Source organism: Rattus norvegicus, chromosome 5 (genome assembly GCF_021556685.1).
Source record: "Rattus norvegicus strain SHRSP/BbbUtx chromosome 5, alternate assembly SHRSP_T2T, whole genome shotgun sequence".
NCBI classification, from domain to species: Eukaryota; Metazoa; Chordata; class Mammalia; order Rodentia; family Muridae; genus Rattus; species Rattus norvegicus.
In genome coordinates this window covers 106,547,335-106,565,784 of record NC_141538.1, presented here as the reverse complement: position 1 = coordinate 106,565,784, position 18,450 = coordinate 106,547,335, and the positions used below count along the sequence as shown (strand labels likewise).

Sequence of the window (18,450 nt, the reverse complement as noted above, 5' to 3'; positions counted from 1 at the left end):
CTCACACATCCTTCTGTGAGCTTCCAATCATGTGTAGTCGTGCAAATGCTATGTAAAGAGTTGCCTCAGTATGCTATTAGGCAGTGACAACACATAGAGACTGTGGGTTGAGTAAAGACAGGTTTCTTTCTCCTGACTACTTTTGATTTGTACCTGGCTGGATCCTTGCATATGGAATATATGGATACAGAAACCAAAACGTATCATTTTATAATCAAGTTTTGTATGGGGCACGGTTAGGTTCTGAAAGTAAAGAGTTTTGCAATGGCTGCTTAGTAAAAGCTTTGTTTACTTGGCTTTCCATTCACCCTATTTTGTATCATTTCTCCTCTCTGCAGTTACACTGTCATTGGGATGATTTTAGTGTCCTTAGCAGAAGCACTTCACCATAACCTTGTGATACCCAGAATCTCCATTACATCACCGTGAGTTAACTGTTGGAGGAGTCGAAAAGCTAGGAAGGTTTCTTAGGGTTGAGAACACGATCATAGGGCAGGGATTAAGAGGATGTGCAGTATTTGTTGTGCATATAGGAGCTTCTTGGCCACCCTCTGCTGAGCCCAAATCCCTTTGCTGGACTCAGGAAGCTGGCAGGACAACAGACACACAGACTTGTGCTGATTTATCTGTCTTGATACTACTTCAAAGAGCCACACACTGCACGCAATGGTTCCTGCCAGGGTCCAGAACGGCCTCGAATGAATTTTTGGTTGTATCTCCTTGGAAACAAAATGTACAGGGAGCTCATTATTTCTGAGCTGCCCAGCCAAGAGAGAAGTAAGGAATTCCATAATTACAGTGGATTTTCACATTAAAAAGTTCTTGGTAGAACAGTGGACCTTGGGGTTGAACTTGTCATTCACATACCTTCAGAGATAAGGGGTTAGAAGTGGAGGTGAAAGAATTTGAGACACTAGGGAGATGTGGATGTATTACAAGGTCCCATTTCACAGGTGATAGTTCGGCTACTGAAATATCATCTGTTCCCTTTTGGCCCGATGCATCTCCTAGGGTTTGTTCTGATAGGCTAGCATAGGTTGGGCAAAGCCACAGTAGAACACCTTTTGAATGATAAAATTTCCAAGAAGAAATCCTTTCTAATTTTAGGAATGTAACCCACAACCCTTGCATGGTTATGTCCTGGCAAAATGTCCCTTGTACCTTTTACAATTAAAACAGGAAAGCAGCTCTATGGAAACAAAGCTGAACCACACCACCGTATTCTTTGCTGTGATCTTAAAGGTGCCAAAATGTTATTCTGGCTTCATCCCTTTGCCTTCTTTCTAGGCACACAGGGGAGAGGCATTCAAAGCTAGTCTTTGTTTCTAGGTTTCTGCAGAGTTGGACACCAAAATCATATACTCTGGTGATGGTCAAGATAGCATAACCTTCTTGGTACACAGATATGTACGAAAGACATTCATGCAATTGAACCATATTTCCAGGTTTTTTTTTTTTTCTTTTTTTCGGAGCTGGGGACCGAACCCAGGGCCTTGTGGTTGCTAGGCAAGCGCTCTACCACTGAGCCAAATCCCCAACCCCATATTTCCAGGTTTTAGACATTTGATTTTGCATAATCCATATGCATGCTTGGTTTAGAATTTATTGGGTAGCAGAAGAGGTGGAAATTCTTCCTTATGCCTTTCTCTCAACCACCTGGTTACTTACAGTGAGCCTTGCCAGTTTTGTATGTATCTGAAATAATAATAGTAAAGTTAAACTATACCTTTAGCCCTTTTATACAATACATTTTAAATGCTAAGGACCTTAAGATTTAAGGAGGCTCTCAGGATTGTAGGTTCAGTGATGGGCAGAAGAGGAAGTTAGGAGTGTGTGTGCAGTGAGATGGTTTCCAAACATTTACCCAGAAGAGAAGATGGAAGCTACGCATTCCTTTCATACAAAAGACAGAAGCCAATTATGTAAGAGATGGTGTGACTTGACCAGAGATCATGTTTGTTTATCCTATTTCTATAATATTAGCCAAATCCACGTCTCCAAACTCTAACTGAACACAGCGCATGGAAAACCTGCAATCCCCTCCCCCCAGGGGGATAAGATGAACTTCACCGGGGATGGGACTCTGCTGAGTCATACTTCCATAGACATCAATTATTTACACACACACACACACACACACACACACACACACACACACACACACACACAGAGAGAGAGAGAGAGAGAGAGAGAGAGAGAGAGAGAGAGAGGAATAGGAATCAAGGCTCTGGGCTCTAGATATCCAGAGTAGGACTTAAAGCAGGGACGCGTGTTCCTTGCTTTGTTTGCATCTTCATGGCTCTCCAGGAAGGGTGTGTGTGGCTCCAATCCCCATTAGTGCTTTCTTGGCCCATCTAGTTCTACAGATCCCTTTGGAAGCTGCGTTGCTATTTCTTCACAGTCTTCTCAGATGCTGTTCTCTAGGGCGGACTGCTTCCTATTTCTCTTGTAGAGGAGGACTCTGTATTCCAGTGTGAAGCAAGCACTGAGAGGAAAGAAACTGTCCCTGGTCAGGGGAGCTTCGTGAGTGGTCTGTAATCTCTCCTCAGAGTTTGGTCTTCTTGGGCTTCTAGGGGCTCTACTTTGTGATCACTTTTTCCTCTTAAGAAAAGGGAAGCTACTAAACTGGATTAGAGCTTGCAAAAATGTATCTACTTTGTTTTATCTCCTTAGGTTCTCAAACCAAATCCGAGACGGAGGTTGTTGCCCCATTTTACTAAGGAAGACTCAGAAAGGCTTTGTGACTCTACCAGAGAACTACCCCAAATCTTATGTTTGTTTACCCTTTTAGCTCAGTAGTGGCCTGGACCTTTTGCTTAATTTATCTAAGATGAGCTGGAACTCTTAAAGAGAACTTGACTAAAAATTAAGTGAATTTTATAAATTAAATAACTAAGAAAGTGTAAAATGTGTAAATTAATGACAAAACTAGGCTGACTGAGGACTGAATCAATAAGTATAAAATGTGTAAATTAATGACAAAACTAGGCTGACTGAGGACTGAATCAATCTACCATCTTTTTTATCCCTGCTGTTAGGACTTGGCTACCAAGTTGACTCTTAATGTTCTTCCCTCTGCTACTCCAAAGAAGGGAGGGGCTGGGGCAAGTGGTAACCTACAGGAACTTCATACACACCATGTGCAGAGACACCACTCTAGCACTTTACATCCTCTATTTACCCTTTTCAAGAACTCCAGAAAGTTATTTGGCCATCCATCTTCGTTTTACAGGCTAAGGCAGGAGCGCTTGAATAATTTGCCCAAGGTTATTCAGCTGTCAGTAGGTAGCATAGCAAAGCCTGCTGGTTCTAGAGCCCACTCCGATTACTGTGCTATGCTCTGAAATGCAGGGGAAGGGCCCCATTAGGCGGCATGTGCATTAGAGGTTAGTCTTCCACGAGAGGACTGAGGCTATCGGCCTTGGTCTTTTATTAGTTTCCAGAGTAGCTGCTTCACCCTCCCATATCCTTATTCTATTACACTGCTCTCTCCATATTGCTTGTGGGCTGATCTTTTTACCCATGGAGTCCTTTCATGTCAAGGGCATGCACCTCTGTGTTCTTACCCAGAAGCACATGGACCCTCTAATAAGGCACCCATCTTCTGAGCTACTTACACTTGAGATGGCAGCCAGCAACTGTCCCTAAAATCTAAGGAAGAGCTTAGTGTGGGCCCCAGTGAAGAAGAGAATAGACTGTTAGGTTTATAACAACAGAAGTGCCCAAGGCAAAAATGAACACACATTAGCTTTTACTTTTCTACTGTGCACTAAGCTAGGCACACTACGCAGAGCTTCTCATTTAAGTCTCACAAGCCCAATTCTGTGGGCAGGGTTATATATCAGTGAGGAACTAGATGTGAATTTAGAAATGGCTCTTCCAACTGAGGCGATTTTTCCTCTATAAGGCTGGCTGAGAACTGAGGCAGGAGGGTCTGTCTCTCCTTTCACAGATCATAACAAACCCCAGGACACAATCCTGCCCTTTTTCTTCTATAGTTTGTCTTTGGGCACTGCAGTTGCTGTAAAACTGCCACTCTAGCACCACACAAACACAAAGGGGACACAGAACTTGAGGGAGTGTTTTCAAGAGCCATTTCATGGTGAGGAAGGATTTATTAGGGCAAGTGTAGAGTTCCTCACTTTCCCACCGATGGACTTTCAATACCTGTCTATTTTGGGGACACCAGACTCATTCACGTCATTCCTATTGGGTATGCTAGGAAGGGCAGTGGCCTGGGAATTCTGTCTTGGTGCCAAGAAAGGGCAGGAGTAAGTGTGAGTGAATTTTCTCAAGGTCCCCATTTCCTGATTATCTAGAATCTTAAAATAAGTCCATGCCTGGTTACTTGCTATGGCCTGGAACAGTGGCAAGTGGGGGGAGATTTACTGCTCTGCTCTGTCTGCCCAGCTATTTTAAATGTCACTTATGCTTTGGTGTCTTTTTATATTTATGGATGTGTACTCCAGGCTGAAGAACTGCTGTACCTCTTCCCATGGCTTCCCCATAAACACCCTTTGAAATCCTGACTTCGTTTTACACAGTCTGGGCTGCTGAGCTTCTTCTAGTCCCTACTGGGCTCTGTTATCCACTTCAAATTTTACCTTAAAAAAAGAGACCAAAGTAAATAAACATGGGCTGTGAACAACCATGAAACGCTGGTCTTTCTTCTTCATAGCAAAGCATATTCTCCTTGTGGGCAACACTTCAGGAAACAAACCAGGATTTCCTTGTGGCATTTTCATTTCTCAGCCTCCCAGTATAAATGAGGAAACAGATGCCAACCGTTCTTTGAAGAGGGTCAGGGTAAATGTCTTTCTGCACTGGCTTTCCTCGTCAAGGATGCTGGTCCTGCCCTTCAGGTTGCCTTGCCCTTCCTCTGCATCACTTTCCCTGACGCCTCTGGGGTGGGTCCCCATTGTAAATTAATTTTTACCTAGCCTTTGGCCTTTAGGTCTTGTTGTTCTTGCTTCTATCTTTGGAGAGGAAATAATGATGATATTAGTCTTCCAAAGGATCATGATGAAACTGGTTTCCTAACAGATGTGGCCTAGGACACCATTGATGTCATAGTGTGCATTTCCTCAGAACTGATGGGAGGAAGTGCCTGATGTAGCCTATACCAGGGGAATCAGGAAGCTTGCCTCTAAGGTAGAGGGTGGAGTGTGGGGAACAGATGCAAAAGCTGTAATTAAAATAGAAATTGGAGATGGGGTGACTCAAGAGGACCAAGGCCCTGCCACTAACCACTGTTTTAAGCTGCTGGAGAACAGAGCTCCCTTTCTCTCTGGGATCTGGAAGCAGACTGAGAGACATGATGCAGACATGAAATGCCTCTAGTAATACTAACTGTTCTATCATGACTTAGGTTGTCCATAGCTTTGACTCTTGTTTTGGGAAATACAGTTTTACTATTATGGGATACAACCATATCCCTTAGTATACTTACTGCATAGGATAGCAAAAATTCCTATATAGAGTAGGTTCAACCGGGGAAGATACAGCACACAGTGCTGAAAACCATTCCAATTTATCTCCTTACAGAAAAAAATGTCCCAGCCCTGGTGCAGAGCAGGCGCTTAGGGGATCAGTGGAGAGTGATCACTCCGGGTTGGGACAAAGACCTCTAGGATTTAGTTAGAGGTCAAGAGAGGGACTTTAGGGCAAAGAAGTCACAGAAAGCTCGAGACAATGGCAGAGACCAGGGGGAATTTGGACAGAAATGGACAGTTATTGTATGAGATAAGACTGGGAGTAGGGTGGGGAGAGGGATACATGCAACGTTAGATTTGAACAGCAAAGAAGCTGTGTGCTAAGTTAGACTGTTCTAAATGATGACACACTTCCATTTTTCCACTCTAAACATGTAGTAAGGAATGGGGAGGTGACTTTGGAAATCCACACGACCCTGAGAATAATTTCTTTAAAAGTACTGGTGCTTAGCTCCACCCCCAGAGGGTCTAGCTTAATTGGTCTTTGTTGCAATGGTTTTAAATTTCCCAGGTGGTTCTATTATCCACTTGGGCCCCTCTTTCTAGAGGGAGGAAATGGTTAGGCACGTGCTTGCCGAAGCTTCGGGCCAGGTAGGCTAGCAGGTGCCCAACACATGTGAGTCAAATTAAATCAGCAATATTGGCTTGTACCAGAGCCAGCTTGATAAGCCTCTGGTTTACTAGAGTCAGCTATACAGCATGCAGTTGGCCACACGGCTTCTAATAAAAGAAATCACTTCTGCCTGCTTTGCCTAGTCCTGGAAAAGCTCACGATGCTCAACACAATATTGAGTCAGTTTATACATTGGACATTTAAAGATCTCTTTCTCTGTTGTTTTAATGTGACCATTTACAAGGCCTTACAAAATTTGCCCTCTGCCTTCTTGCCTATCTAGTTGACTCCCCAGCCCCCATCTCCTCTTTGTGACTCTGCTCCAGCCACTGTGGCCTCTTTGTTGTTCTTGGGGCTCACTGGAGCTCACGGGTCATGAGCTGGGGATGCACTTAGCATTTCTTCCAGCAGACAGGAGCCGCGTTCAGTAGCTTACCGCACATCAATGCTCACGGATCATGGTCTTAAGAGTTCCTCTGGTTGTAGAGGGGACCTCCTTCTCACATACCGGACTGTTCCCTGATGACCTGTTCTACTTTTAGGTGTTTACACACGAACACTGTGAACTCCATCTGTAGGCTCCAGTTCTGGGTTTTGTATGTCCCACGCATGGTGGGCTTGGATAGCCCACCAGTGTGACATTCTTTATTGGAATGGCCCGGTTCTAACTTAGTGCCAGAAAAAAGAAATGCTCACCTTTTAGGAAGAGATTATGGAGCACCACTGCTCTTAACAGAGGTCTTGGGCCAGTTGAGCTTTGCAGCTGTCTGCAGAGAAACGAATGTCCAGAAACCGTGCAAGTGTGGACAGGTGGTCAGTGTGGAAACACAACTGTGTGAGCACATCTGTGAGCCTTGGCCCTGGTGCCTGATGGGCTCTGAGATGTGGAGGGCATGCTAGTGCTGCTGTGAGGCTGTGGTCTGGGCTGGGTGTGTGCTGGAGCCCTGCAGAACACCGATGATGGACTAGTCACTGACTCTCTCTACTCTTTGTAAAATCATTGGGTATGAGAAAATGGCTCCCGTGGGGCTGGACCACATGCCTCTAGCAGGGATGCTTGTAAGGTCTATGGAGTTGAACTTGTTCATTCACAAAAGAGAGAATGTTCTAAGAGCAGCAGTTTTCAACCTGTGAGTTGCAAAACACTTTTTGTAAATGACCCTTTTACAGCGGTCCCCTAAAACCATTGGAAAACACAGATATTTATACTAATACAACATTACAGTTATGAAGTAGCAGTGAAAATAATTTTATGATTGGGTTACCACAACATGAGGCATTGTATTAAAGGGTCACAGCATTAGAAGGTTGAGAACCTGTGGGGTGTGTGTGTGTGTGTAAGCCAGAGGATGGTGTGTGCAAGCATTTCTCAGAACCCATCTTCTTTTCTGAGACAGATAGATTCTCAGTGAATCCGGAACTCACTAATGGGCCATATTAGTAAGCCAGCAAGCCCCAGGGATCCATCTCCCCAGCCCCCACAGACACATGCTAGCACACCTGGCATTTTACGTGGATGCTGGATATCCAAACGCAGGTCCTCATGTGGCAGAACAACACTTTACTGCCTGAGCTAACTACACAGTCACATGCCCCTCTGCATACATGGTTACTGGAGTCGCCTATAGAACAGCCTTTTCCTCTCTCCTATCTGGTAGGATGCTCTGAGCCTTTCAGGGCCTTAGATCTTAGAAGACTGCCTAACTCAGCAACAGGGCACAACGACAGTGGAAAGAGTGTGAGTTTGTAGCAGGATTTGTGATTTCCATTATAGACCTCAGCATTGTAGTTAGTAATGTGGAGGCTCTAGGTCAGTAGCAAATGCTTTCTGCATAGGGCCAGACGAAGGATGCGTTAGGTGCGAGGGCCACAGGGCCTCGGTCGTGAGCACTCGACTCTGTCTGTAGCTTGGATGCTACGGAAGACAATGCACATGGGTCAGGGAGTGGATGTAACTTAGAACAATAAAGTTCTGTTTACAAAATGAATAGTCTTCGGAATTCTGCAGTGAACCCCCATCAAATATTTTTAAGACTCTGGGTCTCATCTAGATTCCTTAAATATAAGAATAATGCATAACCAAACGAAAGAATGAAGTAGACCATACCAAGATCTCAGTTTTCTACTCTTCAGAGTTGTTATTAAGAGAATGGAATGACGGCCACAGTATGAAATATCTGAAAACCATGTATCTAACAGTAGGCTTTTAAATAATACAAAGACTTTTGAAGATTCAATTCTAAGTGAAGAAACACTCGAGTTTAAAAGATCGATAGAACAACTGAACTGGCGTTTTGCCTAAGGAATTGGGATGGTAACTAGGGAAAGCTGCTGGACACTCCTGGTTATCAGAAAAACGTGAACATGAACCACGCCAAGATCACTACAGACTTCCTAAAGCCAAGACAGCACAAGGAGAGCAAGCTTTGGTGAGGACTCGGAGAATCTAGAACGTCACAAAGTGCTGATGTGGATATGAAGTAATGGGCCACTGTGAAAAGCAGTGTGACCATTTATTAAAGTCCTACCCACACACCTGCCATGTAATACAACCATGTCTCCCTGGGTGTTTAGTGAGGAGAAATAAAAGCATATGTCCATTCAAAGACTCATGCATGAATTTTTGTGCCAGCTGCATTTTTAATAACTAGAGGCTGAAGCAACCATTCTGCTTCTCAATTGGTGGGTGACTAAGCAGACTGTAATATATCCACACACGGAGTGCTAGGCAGCAAGAGAAGTGCCCTAATGACAAACGTGGCAGCATAGATGAGGCTAAGTAGTTCCAACTGCACAATAAAGAAGTCCTAGCTGACAAGAAGGGTGAGCAGGATCGGAAGTGGAAAGTGTGTGTGTGTGTGTGTGTGTGTGTATGTGTGTGTGTGTGTGTATGTGTGTGTGTATGTGTGTGTGTGTGTGTGTGTGTGTGTGCGCGCGCGCGCGCGCGCATGCGCATGCGTGCATGTGTAACTCCCAAAATAAAATACAATTCATAAAGGAAATCAAATCCCCAGTGGCATTGTTCCCTTTATGTAACACTGTGCACACCGAGATTGCCTACTCGGATACGGAGCAGATCAATCGATCAGTGGTTGGCTGAGGTGGGAGGCGTGATTGTGAAGGGGTGGAAGGAAAAGAGATGATCAAGACAGGGAGGTGCGCAGCAAACAAAACCAAAGGTGTGGGAGGCAATGTTGGAAATGTGGTCTGTTGGTCATAAGAGCAATTTCCGTTTTAGATTACATGTGATTTGTTTCACGTCAACTACCAAGTGGATAAGCATCTATAAATATGTGTCCTATAAATCAATAAATAGGATAACTAGCTGTCATAAACGAAGAGATGACATGAATGAGCAACTCCTGAATGAAATTAGGAGACTAAAAAAACTTATTAGCTTGCAAAAGGAATAAAGTACGAATGTACTTATAAATAATGCTTCTTGTATCTTATAGCATTTTGCACTACAATGACAGTGATAAATGTAAAACCTCTTGATTATGACCTATGTAGATGACACTTTTGAGACGTGGGACCTCTTATTCAGTTCTCGTGGGTATAAGAGAGGGATACAATTTAGCTGGAGGCAGTTAGATAGTACATAGTAAAACCCCTAACAGTATGAAGCTTTGACACAATAAATCTACCATTAGGAATCGGCCCCCAGTAAACAGAGTCATTATGCTTATTTTTAAAAATAGTGAAAAGACAAAGAGAACACAAAATTCACCAGAGAATTGATTAAGATACAGTATCTTCTGCCAAGGCAGCCATGAAAAGTGAAATTAGTTTGTTGGCTATCACTAGGTGATAAAATCCTTAAAACCAGTGTGCAGAACATAATTAACTATAGGTAAAATATATAAAGGATTTACACTGATGTTTAAGGTATTTGCACTCATTACCTCAGGGTTGAATCATTAGATTTTTTCCTTTTATTTTTGTAAAATTCCATTTCTACTTGTTATACAATGGAGATATACTATGATAGCTATAACTTTAATTACAGTTATTTAAGAAAAAAAATCTGTAATTCTACTCTATAAATGAATACTCTCGGCCCTAGTGGTCCTTTCAAAAACATTGTATTCAAAGTTACAAAAAAGTTGAGATACCCTGGGGAGGTCTGCAATGTTTCTGCTCTAAAAGTGAAGACTGTGGGGCACTGTGTTAGGGCTGAACCAAAGGTGGTGGTGCCACGGGATTGGTTATTCTAGAGAAGCTGGTATACTCTTGAGCCTCCTGCAGAAATGACAACTGCCACCAAATTCCAAAGAAGTGGTGCTTGTGTTGCTTAGGACAATGGATTAGGTAGGCTGGACCCTCTCTCTGTACAGCAGACACCAGTGGGGATTTCCTAATGGAACCCACAAAGTCAAGAGTGAAGACCATCAAGAGCCTTAGTCCTAATTTTCTATGTCACACTCATGGAAAGAGAGGCCTAGGGAGCCCACTCAAGTGCTATTCCATCAGCTGCAGCTGTGGCTTGAAGGGGAATCAACGCCAATATGCTAAATAACTGAAACAGCCATTTCTGGAAATAGATTCACTCACCCCTAGAATCTCAACACTCAAGTCTTACCGAATAAGAGCTAGCTCTGAGACACAGCTTCTAAGACTCTGATTCTCCCTTCTCTTCCTTTAATGAAACAGAAGAACCACAGCACAGGAACCACACTGCTCCTTTGCCTCAGAACCATGAGGTACCACAGTACATAATTAGATTACAGGCAGTTAGCCCCCAACATCTAGAAATACTTCAGCCTAACCACTTGTTGGATCTATCAGGGTGTGAATTTCATCCACGAAATCAAGTGGATTGGTCTTGGAAATTAATGAGTTCCAAGGCAGTACCTGTCTGGAGTGACAGAAGATACATATTTTCATCTTGGTCTAGAATATGTTCCCTTAGAATGAGATCAGTTATTCAGAGTACTAGATGGATTTGTCTTGAGTATTTCTTTTACTACATCATCCTCTTGTAAAGAAAAGCTAAGAGCTGGGCAGATGGCTCAGTGGTTAAGCAGCTTAAACACGATCACTTCTCTTACAAAAGATTTGAGTTTGATTCCCAGCATCCATGTCTGACAACTTCTGACACTTCCAGCTCCAAGTGATCTTACTGTACTCATGTGCACACACACACAAACACACGCATGTAATACACAAATTAAAAATCTCTTAAGTATTCATCTTAGATCCTATCACAGTACTCCTGCTTTTTCTAAGGTCCAGAATTCAAGATGCTCCTTGATTGGATGCTCTTTCCTGTTTTAATATCTTAGGAACTCAGTGTGAAACTGTCTTGCTTGCCCATTTCTTATAACAGAGGGCCCAGCCAGAGGACCAAGGGTGGGAACCTGTCCAACTGGGAGCAAATGTGTGAACTAATCTGGATGAGTCAATAGCAGGAGACTCTCAAGGGCATCAGAATTCTTGAGTTGAACTCTGACTGAGCCTTGCTCATCGTGATGCCGGTCTGGTTGTTCATTATCAGGCTCAAAGCAAAGGTATTACACAGTTATTTCTAGAAGGATCCCTGACAAATATTTTTGCACGGTTCATCTTAGGATCCACGGCATCGTCTTCTTTTCTTTTGATAATCCTGACTGTCCATTTCTCCTGCTGATTTGAATGCTACTCACATTTATTATTTATTTATTTATTTATTTATTTATTTATTTATTTATTTATTTATTTATTTATTTATTGCACACATTTTCATAGCGTCATGGAGGCCCTAGTCTGTGGAAACCCAGTTTTCAGAGTCCTGATGTTTGACACAATTTCCTAACCCTAATTTATCTCCACAGTTGCACACAGAGCTCCCTTAGGTCTAGAGTGCTGGGGCAGTGCTGATTTTTGTCCTGGCTTTTCACACTCAGGGACTTTATGAACACTGCCCCACTGTCTCCTTCAAATGGGGCAGTCTGGAATATTAAGGTGTCTTAACTGTTAGATTTAAATACCAGTCTAAGGTAACAAAGCATCATAAACCAGCAATGGAATGCAGCAGCAAGCACAATAAATCCTTATTGCCCATGGCTAAAATGAGACAAAAATATTATTTCAGAATAAGGGAGAAAGAAATGACAGCGATCACGGAAAGGTACGAGCCCATGAGCCTTTCCTGCTTGTGGAATGGTACCTGTGTGACCCAAAAGAGTCATTCAGCTTGAAGATTAGCAACGGCTATGAGCTTTGTTAGTTAATGGGCTTTCACTGACAGGATAACGAGGGGTCTGACACAAAGATGCCTGCGATGTCCACACTTGATTTGGAGTAAGTTTATCATTAGTAAGCTGAGGGACTGAACTTTGAAGCTCCTGTGGCTCCTGATCCGCAGGATTGGGAAAACATAACGCTAAGCTCTTCATGCTGTGGCAAACGGAAGAGAGCCACTTGATAGTTCCACTGATAGCTTACCCTTACCAAGACCAGAATAGAGAAGATCTGCTGGTAAGATATCAGGGCTCCCCACTAATTTTTAGATAATAATGGAAATTGAAATTGAAGGAAATCTTTGTGTTCTAATCGTAAACACACTGAGGCTCTTGGCCACTCTGGGTGGGAGAACAGAGGAACTTTAAATTTTGAGCTTAGAGGATAAATAATTCTATCTACTGTTATGACATTCAGGGATATAGTGTGGAGAATTTCTCCATTTTCACGGTCTTAAAAAAAGTCGCTAAAAGACTTGGTTTTTCTCCCCAACCAGTGTTAAGTCCTGGGCCCACAGCACAATCAAAGCAAAGACACACAGATTTCCCACACATTTCCTGTTCTCTTTTATGCATAGCTGTGTTTTCCCCATGATTCCAGAGCGAGGAGTGAGGAGCTTAAATGCAAGCAAAAGACTTTGCTATTCTGGATACCAGTTGTGTAGGTAATAGCTTGGTCTCCAGTATTTGATGGCAGGGAGGATTTGCCTTGGGAACTCTATCTGGGTTGTCCATAGACTCCATAGAGGAGATGGCCTAGACAGAATTTCTGGCCTCTTGATTGCAAACACTAGCTTTGACCTTAGAAGCTGATGCTTGGTGTTTCAGAGTAAGAGGTTGGAGGGCTCACGGTGGGGAGGAGACACAGAACGGATTGCTCCCTGCTACCCGTCTCTCAGAGTTCAGTGAGTGCCCCTGGAGGAGAGGGTCTGGGCCATGGCATCAGCCCAAGAGGGGCCATATTGGAATCCAGACAAACTATAGAGTCCAGACTGAGAGCCTCACTCACCTCGTGTGGAAAGTCAGCCAAGTTTCCACTGGTGAGTCTGGATTCTGTAGGCAATTTAGTGATTTCCTGTTGGCCACCCCCCACTGCTGCCTCCCTCCCACCTGCAGGCAGTCACCCATCCATAAATCCTGTCCAGCCCTGGATTCTTGCCCAATGTTTCTGAGGGTTGGACTCACCAAGGAGAGCGGAATTCCCAGGATCCAGGACCAGCTGTGTTCCCAGAGGGGACATAAGCACTGAAGGAAGGTTCGGTCCAGTGGCTAAGAGCAAGGCCCTGATGTCTTCCAACTGTGTGGGGACTTGGGGGGGATCTGGGAGAAGACAGATGGTGAATCAGGAGGTTAGAGCATATATGCTATGTTCAGGCAGAGAGGATAGGTACACACCCCTGTGCGTGTATGACAGGCATTGCTGCAATGGACTTGAATCTCATTTTTCCTGTAAAGAAGGTATGCCTACGAAGGTGAGCTTCAAAGTCCATATTTGATGCTTGAAATAACAAGGTCTGTAATAAGAACCAGGCCTGTGAATCTCAGGAGCTCTTGCTTTATACTGCTTTAAAGCACGCCACTGCGGGGTCTTTCTAACAATGTAGATAAATTGAAACATGTTACAAAGGTGGTATTTTTTCCAAAGGACAATTTTAGCATTTACTAAATGCCAAGTCCCGAGATAAATAGTTTTAAGCATTTTTTAAAACTTAACTCATAATAGCCTTAGGAATGAGTCAATTTGTAACTGTCCCTGCAGACAGACTGCTATCTAAGAATTTATTTAAAAGGATTTGTACAAGCACCCTTTTCAATGAGAGATAATCTAGCTGTGAGGTTGATTTGCTTTGTGGTCTAACTCTTATGGCCAAGTGGGCCAAGCATTTAAGAAAGGCAGGAAGAAGTTACTATGGGATGCCATGCAAAATCTTCCAAGGAGTCAGGGCTGAAGTCTTCAGTGGTGGGTTTGGACAGGCCCCTACCAAGTGCTTGGCATTTTGTTAGCATGTGTTAGCCATGTACATAAATAAGTGTTGATGGTGTCTACTTCAGGAACAACTGTTTTACCTTTATGGCTTTGCCAAAGACCATCACAGAGAGAACACAATGGTGAACTGTGAATCATGTATCTACATAAGAAACAGAAAGCACTCGACCCTTTTCATAGGGAAAATGTATGCTTAGAAATCCACATTTTGAACTTTGGCCCTGCTGTTGTACTTAGATGAGTACACAGTCTACTGGGTTTAGCTGCTTCATTATAAACATCTTTTTGAGTAAACGGCCATTGTCAAAGTGTCTTTATTCCTCTCCTCCCCCCACTTATTCATTTATTAAAAGCAAAAAGGGAAGACTAGTCTTGTCTGAGAAATACTCTATTTTCCTTGGGCCAAATGTCAGCCCCTGCTTACGTTCTTACAGCTTCTACGGCAATTCTTTGTGTGTATGTGATGCTTATAAATGAGTTCTTCAGGGGCAGATTCCCCTTCATTTTCCCGCTAAAACCTTATGAGTGTCCACTTAACCTGGCTGAGGTAACGCAGACATCTGTCCACTGGCTGCGTGAATGAACGAGAACCAATGCCACATCCTTCCATGTTGTGCATTCAGACTAGAAGTTAAGTCACAGGACTTGACATAAAATTTCATTTTGATAAACAGAATTTCCCCTTTGAGAATTAAGCCATATTGTCACTGATGAAAAAGAAATGGCATTTCCATGTTGACATTTGTTAATTGCACGAAGACTCCTAATAAAGAAAAGCCCATCAAAGCATCGGAACAGAGATTATTTTCTTCTGGGAGGTTTGATTATAATGGGGAAGGCATCATGCTGGTCCACTGTATTCAGGGTCTTACTCTATTTGGAATGTCAGGGAGAGAAAACACTTCATTGCTGATGCCACAGTCATGCCCCTGGGTGCCCATCTTTGTTATCAGAAATGACAAAGAGTCATCTTTACTGATGGGGGTGATCCTACCAGTGAGTGCGATCACTCAGCATGACCCTAGGGTAACAGCTCAGTTGATGAAACCCGGTGGAAAACAAATGACGTCCTTCTTTTCTCTGAGCCAATTTTCTGGGCTTCTTAGGAAGGCTGGAGGTTTTTTGCAGCTACCAATGAGATGAAACTGCAGCTGGGCTCCTGGAATCTAAGTGGGCGTGGGTAAGGGTGCGTGGGTGTGAAAATCCAAGTGTAAGTCCGAAGAGTATGTTGATGAGTGCATGTGTGGATGTCATTATCATGTCTCACATTTTGTACCATACCCTTAGAAAGAAAGCTCTCTCTCTCTCTCTCTCTCTCTCTCTCTCTCTCTCTCTCTCTTTCTCTCTCTCTCTCTCTCTCTCTGTGTGTGTGTGTGTGTGTGTGTGTTTGTGAAAGTCAGGATGTGGGCTCTAATTATTGCTCTAGTAAGATGGTAAGAGCCCATCTAAAAGCAGTGTCACCCACCTACCCCAGTGGAAAAGACACAGGTGGGCAAAGCAGGCTGTAGCTTGCAAGATGGCCAAACTCTGTCCTGGGGAAACATCATGGTGGCCATTGGCCAGGGACCATTCTTACTTATAAATGTTTATTTTGCACATGGACCTGTGACAGATTTTATAATAAGGGGTTTTTATGCTTGGGATATGCCTGCAAAGATTTTATGCAGACTAAAAACTTCCTGGAAATGGATGAGAAAAGTTTAACATATATGGGGTTTTAAACCCACGTCATTTGCTCTTCAAAGAAAAGCCTGGCATGGGAATTAAAAATTATTTTCTCCTGCCAGTTCCAAATGATAACCCTCATTCCCTAGCAATATGGGAACTCCTCAATTGTCAGGGTCCCCACAAAGAGCAGCATCCACGATTTAACAAGGTGAATAACTAGTTCAGTGCCACAAAGGTTAAGTAACAGGAGGTGGAACCAATTCTTACACTCAGCTCTGGTTGGCTCCACACTCTATTTCTGTTGGAAGCGCCGACTGCAGGATGAGTGGATAAAGGGATACTACCTCTGTTTTACGGTCTTAATTCAGTAAGGGAAAAGGGAGGTAGAGGGTGGGTTAGCCACCACCCGTGGTCCACACAGAGGGTGTGATTTTAGGAAGCGTTTTACCTAGAATCAGGAGCTGTGTGCTCTCTGTCTGTTCTCCATGTAGATTGGCTGCCCTGCAGGAATAGAGGCCTTGGTCAGAGAAGGACACATTTGTGAGCAGCAAGGAGCCCTCGTGCAGATGGTGGGAGGAACCCAATTTGCTTTTATTTCTGAACCAAGTGACTTCAGCTTCAGGTACACCTAGGAAGACAAAAATACGCTTATCAGACGAAAGTTCAGGTGAACCCAGGACATTTAGAGGCTCTGGCCAGCCCAGTCCGCTCTGCAGGACGCATCTGCCTGGGCGTCGTCTAGCATACTTCAGCCAAACTAAATATCACCTTGGATTTCTCTATTTGAAAGAGTTTTTGCCTTTTAAGACTTCTAGAGATGAGTCAGGAAGGGGGAGGCCAGTTAAATGAGGAGGAAATGGTGGCATCTGGTAAAGGACACTTGCCAAGTTACAAGAATGATCAAGTTCTTCTGAAAAAACATCATGAAGTAGAAAAACTAAATGTATATATATACCTCATAAAAATGAAAATCCTACAACTGAGACAGACATAATGCTCAGTGAAATAAAAAAAAAATCCAGATAGAGGAATTATAACCCTCCTGATTTCATGTTTGTAAGTGATGTACGAAACCTGGTGGCATTATACACTCACCAACATGGATGCTTAACAAGACTGGAGCAAGAACCACACCAATAGACATGCTAACACGGAAAGCAGAATTTCATGGGGCGTCAACCATGGACAAAGAACTACAGGTAACTCGGGAATGCTGAGAGCAGGAGAAACAGTTTTCCCCAGGGGAGAGCCCCAAACTGCTATGCAATACCAACCGGGCAGCCCAGAAGTCATATACATCCAAGTAACATTGCATGGATGGAGCAGGCTATATTTATGGCGGCCTTAAGTTTGAGAGAGAGAGAGAGAGAGTAGCAGGGTGGTGGAAAGTAGGAGGGGCACATGGGAGGCATTGGAGGGAGGACAGGGAGGGGAAAGTTATGAAATTATATTTTTATTAAAAAACAAAACAGCAAACCAAGCAGCATTGGTTCATGTTAGCAGGAGGATGAGCGGTTCCTTTGAGGAGAGGAATGAACACAGGGCAGCTGTGACACAGAGAGGGAAATAGAGGCTGGGTCTTTGGAAATGCCAGTTGTTGACCTGGAAGTGGTCAGTTGTGGAGAGTTCACTTGGCATATTTTTGATGTATACACTTTTTAATATAGGTGTTATGTTAAAAATAAAGCCAAAAGATATAAAACATCAAAGTCCATGTTTGACCCAGACGAATGAAAACTGCTAGGAAGCATGCTTCTATTTTTTATGCTGTCATGGTTTTGATAAAACAAACAAACAAACAAACAAAGATTATATGCACGCATGTTTCATCTGTGTGTGGGGATATGCGTGTCAGTGCAGGTGTCTACAGAGGGGGGCCCAGAGGCCTCACATCTGCTGGAATTTGGGTAACAGGTGGTTGTAAGCTCCCTAATGTGGGTTTTGGGAACCTAACTCATATCCTCTGTGAGAGTAGCATACGATCTTAACCACTGAGCCATCCTTCCAGCCTCTCTCACTTGGATTTGGTGTCCTCACAAGTCCCATGTTTCTCCAGGCACAATCTTCTGGTTGGTAGAACTTCTAAGAAGTAGGGCTTAGTAGATGGTCTGTGGGAGGAATACCTTTGAGGACAGGTCATGGGATCTCAGGGCCCCTTTACTTTTGCTTCCTGGAGATATGGTGTATGGTTTTCCTCTTCTACACACCTAGCTGGTGATCTATTAAGTAACTACTGTGTTGAAGTAACAAGCCAGTTGATAATTGACTGGTGCCCCCAAAACCAGGAGTCAACAGGAGCATCTCTTTATGAGTTGGTGTCTTGGGTGTTACAGTGTCAGAAGAGTGACCCACACAAGGCTCTCTTCTCAAAACAAGAGAACACAAAGTGGTGACATCAAAGGCAAAGGATAGACCTCTGCCCTTCCACAGTCTTTCCTTATATTTTGGTCTGTGAGCATCAGGGAGATT

The 18,450-nt window shown here is 43.5% G+C and overlaps 1 protein-coding gene across 4 annotated transcripts in view; it reads right to left on the bottom strand.

The window, feature by feature from the left end:
* Positions 1 to 18,450, bottom strand: part of Adamtsl1 (ADAMTS-like 1) — a 398,736-nt gene that overhangs the window by 27,632 nt on the left and 352,654 nt on the right. For all 4 annotated transcript variants that reach the window (XM_087549776.1, XM_087549775.1, NM_001431177.1 and 1 more), the window contains 2 exon segments: positions 16,430 to 16,609; positions 13,512 to 13,646 (listed from right to left, as the gene is read on the bottom strand). In XM_087549776.1, coding sequence (XP_087405902.1) covers positions 13,512 to 13,646; positions 16,430 to 16,609 — 315 coding nt within the window.